This window comes from Sapajus apella, unplaced genomic scaffold (assembly GCF_009761245.1).
Source record: "Sapajus apella isolate SASKATOON/1434 unplaced genomic scaffold, GSC_monkey_1.0 scaffold21, whole genome shotgun sequence".
Classification (NCBI taxonomy): domain Eukaryota; kingdom Metazoa; phylum Chordata; class Mammalia; order Primates; family Cebidae; genus Sapajus; species Sapajus apella.
Genome location: NW_022436961.1, coordinates 15,783,559 through 15,790,803, shown reverse-complemented (window position 1 = coordinate 15,790,803; position 7,245 = coordinate 15,783,559). Strand labels below are relative to the sequence as shown.

The following is a 7,245-nucleotide window of genomic DNA, read 5'->3' as shown; positions in this document are numbered from 1 at the left end:
AGGCAGAGGTTGCGGTGAGCCGAGATCGTGCCATTGCACTCCAGCCTGGGTAACAAGAGTGACACTCCGTCTCAAAAAAAAAAAAAAAAAAAAAAAAACAGGTTACAAGTGCTCAGCTGTCGGCTGCATAGTGTAGTTGAAATACTTGTTATACTGATGATGTGATAGTCACTGCCTCTTCCAAATGCCTTCTTAGCCTGTGGAATTCAAGGGCCAGGAAATAATGAAACTACGGTATTGTTTGAAATTTTGCCCTGTGATTTGGAAGTTCTCTAAATTGACAGACTTTTTATAGACTGTAATCTTTGCCTTGTTGATTTTTTTTGAACAGCTGTTAAATACATGTGGTAATATGGCTGCAGAAATGCAACTTAAACAGTTTACAAAATCTTTTCTACCTACCTCCTCCCCTTGTATTGGACTATATTTTATGCAGTGATATTATAAGTGATCCCATATATTCTCTAGCATTATTCTTAAAGTGTTCATGTACCTGTGACATTTATAGATCTTACAGCTCCTTTTGTCAAGAAGTAAGTAGGAGCTACTTTTTTTTTTTTTTTGAGATGGAGTCTCCCTCTGTCCCCAGGTGGGAGTGTGCAGTGGCATGATCTCGGCTCACTGCAACCTCTGCCTCCTGGTTTCAAGCGATTCTTCTGCCTCAGCCTCCCGAGTACCTGGGATTACAGGCGTCTGCCACCATGCTCAGCTAATTTTTTTGTATTTTTAGTAGAGACAGGGTTTCATCATGTTAGCCAGGATGGTCTCGATCTCCTGACCTCATGATCTGCCTGCCTCGGCCTCTCAAAATGCTGGGATTACAGGCATGAGCCACTGTGCCCGGCCAGAGCTTCTTTTTCTACTAAGGGCAAGAAGACTTGTAGACTCAACAGATTTTATAAGAACAATGACATTGTCTTAAATATAAAGTTTGGCTGGCCAGGCACAGTGGCTCATACCTGTAATCTCAGCACTTTGGAAGACCGAGATGGGTGTATCACCTGAGGTCAGGAGTTTGAGACCAGCCTGATCAACACGGAGAAACCCCATCTCTACTAAAAAAAAAAAAAAATACAAAATTAGCCGAGCGTGGTATTGCTTGCCTGTAGTACCAGCTACTTGGGAGGCTGAAGCAAGACAATCACTTGAACCCGGGAGGCGGAGGTTGCGGTGAGCTGAGATCGGACCATTGCACTCCAGCCTGGGTGACAAGAGCAAGACCCTGTCTCAAAAAAATTTTGGAATGACCAAAAGTTACGAGTGTGGGATTATAGTTTTTTTGGATTTAGATTGCTAACCAGCATTTTTACACTCACACTCTAAGGGATTCATGTATCTGTTCCCTTGGAGAAATGGCTTTGGCCTTATCTTGCTTGCTTTACTATATAATGCAATTCCAATGATAAGGCCAAGATTATGAGAGTTGTATTCAATAGTAATACGGGAGGAGTGATTCACTGTGTCTTGAAGCATATGCAGGGAGTATTGTTAACTGTGATTCACTACCAGGATACCTTTTGTGAAACGTTCTTTCTATTGCTTGCCTTTCTACAGCTTCTGAAAAATATTCCAAATTGCCATTTTTCTTTGGAATTAAAAATGATTCCTTCTGTAAACACAGCAAATAATTATGTGCAGCAAGTCATAGTTGTATAATGAAAAATAGATTTCCACACTGTAATCTGCAGTATGCACTTTGTTGTAAAACAGCCCGTCAGATGCCTGAGCCTTGTAAAGCAGCCCGCCTTAGAGCGTATTTTAACGTTACGATTTCTGATCTGTTAAAAGGCAAGCATGTAGTCGGGCACAGTGGTTCACTCCTGTAATCCCAGCACTTTGGGAGGCCAGGTGGGAGGATCACTTGAGCCTCCAGGAGTTGGAGACCATCCTGGGCCACATGGCAAGACCCCATTTCTATAAAAAATTAGCCAGGCATGATGGCACATACCAGTAGTCCCAGCACTTGGGAGGCTGAGGCGGGAGGATCCCTTGAGACCAGGAAGTTCAGCCTCCACTGAGCCATGATAGCACCATTGCATTCCAACCTGAGTGACCCTGCCTCAAAAAAAAAAAAAAAAAAAAAGAGAGAGGGAGGGAGGGAGGAAGGGATGGAAGTAGCATGTAATTTTTTAAAGCAATTGCACAGACTCCAGGAAAATATCTTTAAGAATTGGAACTATTTTTACTTGTGAGAGTCTTACTTGGAAAATTGTTTCTTTTCCCCTTCTCTGTCTTCTCTTCTTTATTTTTCCTCTGTTTTTACTTTGAATATGGTGGGGCCCAGGTCCCCTCTTGCTATGCTTTTATCTGGGCTCCTGCAGCCCCACGCAGAGAAGCTCTTGAACCTTTGATAGGCTAGCCTTGTGCTCCTCCCTCTTCAGAGCAGGGTGCAAGTTGCCCAGAAGATAAGAGAGACATTCCTGTGGAGCCCAGCCTGGGAGGGTCCTTAGGGGGATGGGAAAGTCCCAGGTTTCTGGATGGATGGGTTAGGAATTTCAGCATTTCAGCCTCTGAGGAATCCCTTCGGATATAAATTGCTTTCATTTATTACTATCATTAATATTTATGTTAGAAGGGAACACAGATGACCGGGTACAGTGGCTCATGCCTGTAATCCTAGCACTTTGGGAGGTGGAGGTGGGTGGATTGCCTTAGCTTAGGGGGTCGAGACCAGCCTGGGCAACAGAGCAAAACCCCATCTCTACTAAAAATACAAAAAAAATAGCTGGGTGTGGTGGCGCACACCTGTTGTCCCAGCTGCTCTGGAGGCTGAGGGACGAGAATCACTTGAACCTGGGAGGCAGAGGTTGTAGTGGTGAGCCAAGATCGTGCCATGGCACTCCAGCCTGGGCAATAGAACAAGACTCTGTCTCCAAAAAAAAATAAAAAGAAAGGAACACAGAAGTTACTGGGTTTGAGAGCCACCATGTTTTAATCATGTGGAGTCAGACAAGATCTGTGACCTCCCCAAGCCCCATTTCCTCCTCTGTAAAATGTGAGTAAATCATAGTATCTGTACCATAGGGCAGCTGGGAGGACGAAGATGAAGTCATACATAGGAAATGCCTAGCATAGTGCCTGGCCCACAGTAGGCTTCGGTCTGTGTATCTGGAACTATGATTTCATATCAGTACTATCTCTGTTTAGTAAACAAGGTCCCAGCAGAGTACATTCTTTGGGGGTCATCCTCTGGGACAAATGAGAACCACAGAAGCTCTAGGGTATAAACTCTGGGCTTTAGGTTTGTAATTCCATTAGCTGGGTGTTACCAACATCAAAAAGTAACACTGACCTTTATAGAACTGGCCTCCTGGGTCCTTTTCCTTTGACTCAAATCTAGAGTTTGTGAAGCTAAACCCTTCCCTGGCCCCATAGGCCTCTATGTCTAGTAAATTTGGTTATAAACACCCCTCAACCATTAAAGTCCAAATGAAGTCACGTTGAGTATTTGATTACAGATTTGATGAATGGAACCCAGACCTAAGGCTAACTGTAACTATTTCAGGTTCTTTAAATCTTGAAAACATTTGAGAACTAAAACACTGTGGGTGTAAGTCATTTAAGTAATTGATACCCCTAATAGAGGGACCTTATATTCTCTCATTTTAAAGTGTGCAGACTTTTTCTTAGTTATTTGTTTTCTTTTCCTCCCTATGAACAGAGAGAATTTTTCTGAACATAGGCGCTCTGTGCTATCTTTGTTTACTCTATAAACAGGCTACCACATAAGCTATGAAGTCAAAGTCAGGCTTATCAGGCAGGGGAAAATACTTTCTATTCTGTTGCATCAACATTATTAGGCACACTGCGAGAACAGGATCAGGAAGATAAAGCCTTGAGGAGGTCTCATGGTTCCCAGGAATTTGTGCAAATGAAATGCTCTTATCTGATGAAAATGCAAGAATTCCAATTTGTAGGAAAAACTGGAAAACTGGTGATAGTAGATAGCAAACAGACACATTACAGGTTCATCGGAGGAAGACTTAAGTGATGATCATCCTGGAGATGTCTGGAAAATTGGGGCCTGGAGGGCTGTTATTCATATTTGCACATACCATTTAGTCCATCATATTTAAAGAGTATTTTTCAACTATTGCATTATTTCCCCATGAGGTTTTGGTGTTTTTGTAAGTGTTTTATTTTCAATGAAATTTAATTTCCCTAATTTTAAATTGATGTTGCCGTTTGGCAGAGGTATTGGTATCAAAATTACAATAGGATGCCTGTTGCAAAGAAGAATCTGACCTGAGGGCTTAATTTTTAACATTTTGGATCCCTGAAGTTACAGTATGCAAATTCTTTAGATGCTCAGTTGTCCTATTACTGTGACTATAGTACACATTATTTTATCCTAGCTGTTCTAAATATCGGATATTCGAGGTCTCCAATTTCCTTTCTGTGCAAGGACTCTTACAATTTTGAACAGGCTGTCCAAGATTATGATTGATTGGAGATAACTAAAGCTAATTTTTTTAAAGTCGAGTTTTGATTTGAGATACAAGACACTGTTTATTTTGCTAAAAACTCAACTTGGTTCCTGTTGCTCTTTCTATTTCTATGAAAGCAGACTTCGCAAACTTTTCTTTTTTTCTTTTTTTTTTTGTCTGAGATGGAGTCTAGCTCTGTTGTTCAGACTGAAGATCAGTGGCATGATCTCAGCTCACTGCAGCCTCCACCTCCTGGGTTCAGCCTCCACCTCCCGGGTTCAAGCCATTCTCCTGCCTTGGCCTCCCAAGTAGCTGAGACTACAGGTGCCCACCACCATGCCCAGCTAATTTTTGTATTTTTAGTAGAGATGGGGTTTTGCCATATTGGCCAGGTTGGTCTCAAACTCCTGCCTGTCTTGGCCTCCCAAAGTGCTGGTATTACAGATGTGAGCTGCTGCACCCAGCCACAAACTTCTTTTTTGGCCCCATGTGTGGTGCTCCATAATGGCTCAACCTAAGAATTACTGGAAGAATGATTTTTCTCAGTGAGAACAACTCATTGAGAGTTGAAGAATCAGAGAGACTTGATAGTATCATAGCCGTATGGCATTTTACACTGAAATATAAAAACTAAAGTGAAAAACTTAAATATGAAGCTATTTTTAAACAACTCACTTTTTAAAGAAGTTTCTAAAACTATTCGAGGTATTAGACATTACTAAGTTCCAAGAAACTCTTTAAATAGATGAAATGTTTACAAACAGGTATTTATCCACTCATTCACGAGTGGTTGTCTGTCTTTGCTAACGTGAGTTTCTTTGCTGTATAGGCGTCTAAATACTTTAAACAAATGTGCGGTGATGAAGCTAGAAATTAGTCCTCATCGGAAACGAGTGAGTATACAAATTGGGTAATAGAATTAGAGGGAAAGGGGTGAACAGAAAAGTGAATGATGTGTTTTGTAATAGGCTTTGCTTCTCAAACTCTTAACTTTCTTGTTCTGCAAGCATCTACATCTTGAATGGTATCATCCAGACTGATAGCCTTATGTAGTTGAAGCCAAGAGATGCAACTAGCCCATTACATTATTTTATCTGTTGTTTTTGAGCTCATCACATCATTGATTATTTTGCATATTAACTCAATGCCTGCTACGTAATAAAGGGATCATGCTTAAGGAATCCCAGTGGATTTTTCCATTGCTCATTAGAGGAAACAAACTGAAGTTTATTTCCACTCTTCTGTCTTCCCAAACATGACAATAACTGTGCTTCAGAGCTGTGGAAAGTGAAGGCTGATTTGTGAGATATTGAAGAATAATAAGAGATTTGGAGGGAGGAAAGGAATTGGAGGAGGAAGAGGAGAAGGCAGGAAATCCTACACATTTTAGTCAAATGGTACAGAACTGAATTGGATGGTATTTTCTTCTGTGTGTGAGTTGTGAAGACTTTTTATGTGATCTTAGGAGAGGAGGTAGGTGTAGTACTAGGAGTTAAGTGTCACAAATTAGAGTAAACAGAAATAAGTCTGGTCAAAGAACATATTTCTGACTTCCGGGTACAAATTTTAATTACGCCAGAGTCCCTGAACTGAAAAACATTGCCTTCTTTGGGAGTTAAAGCTTTTAAACAAATGGACTGGAACTTCAGCGCCCACTGAGCTGTGTAGAAGAGCCCTATAAGCCAGCGCCCCATGCTTGCCACTCACTGTCCTGTGAAACTTGGGTCATAGGATATTTTCCACACCAGTGGAAAAGATATATATCATACTTAATTGTACCCTTTGATATGCTGCCGAAAAGGCCCAGATGCAATAGTCCATGTGACAGCATATCCCTGAATCCTGTACATAAATTGGGAATTATCAGCAAAGATGTTCCTTAGTGTTTATGAAAACCGCAGGCTGTCAGGGCTGGGTATTTGTGAAGCCTTGTTAAATTGGCTGGAGCGTGTCTGACGTTGAAACTTCACAGGACAGCTGTGGCCTGAACACTAGCCCTCATGTCTTATGGGGGAAGGGAAGAAAAGGTACTGGTAAGAAGCTCCAAAGCACTGTTAATAGACTGAAGCTGAGTAATGACCCACCTTGATTCATGGCCCCTTTAGTCCAGTAGGAGATCTTATAAATTTTTAGCATCTGGAGATTTAAGTTGCCATGCTTCTTAGTGTTTTGAAAACTAACTTTTTAATTGCGAGAGGGAAGATAAACATATTCCAGCAAAAGACAGCACAACTGAAAGCAGTCCAGAGGCAGTCTGCTCATTGCTGACTTCAGTTCAGAATATTTTGCATGCCTAGAATTTTCACCATCTCAGAAGTTTTTTCTGTGAGCAATTAAAGAACAGCCAATAGATCCCAGAGTTTCCATAAAATAACTCTTATTAAACTAGCAACATTTGGTCAGGCACTCTCCTGTTAAATTATTTAAATATGCCTTTGTTATTAAAAAAAAAAAAATTGCCGGGCACTGTGGCTCATGCCTGTAATCCCAACACTTTGGGAGGCCCTGGTGGGAGGATCGTTTGAGGCCAGGAGTTTGAGACCAGCCTAGGCAACGTGGTAAGACCTCCTCTTTACAAAAAATTTCCAAAAGGAAAAGAATATGTAAGTGGGGTTGGGCACTGTAGCTCATTGGGAGGCACAGGTGGGAGGATAACTTGAGGTCAGGAGTTCAGAACCAGCCTGGGCAACACAGCAATACCCCATCTCTACCAAAAAAAAAAAAAAAAAAAAATTAGTTGGGTATGTTGGCACCTGCCTGTAGTCCCAGCTACTAGGTAGGCTGAGGTGGGAGGATCAATTGAGCCCAGGAATTTGAG

General features: G+C 41.5%; 1 protein-coding gene across 7 annotated transcripts in view; it reads left to right on the top strand.

Moving 5' to 3' along the window:
- Window positions 1-7,245, top strand: part of DLC1 (DLC1 Rho GTPase activating protein) — a 522,866-nt gene that overhangs the window by 496,885 nt on the left and 18,736 nt on the right. For all 7 annotated transcript variants that reach the window (XM_032288334.1, XM_032288335.1, XM_032288333.1 and 4 more), the window contains one exon: window positions 5,257-5,320. In XM_032288334.1, coding sequence (XP_032144225.1) covers window positions 5,257-5,320 — 64 coding nt within the window. The remainder of the gene's footprint in view (window positions 1-5,256; window positions 5,321-7,245) is intronic.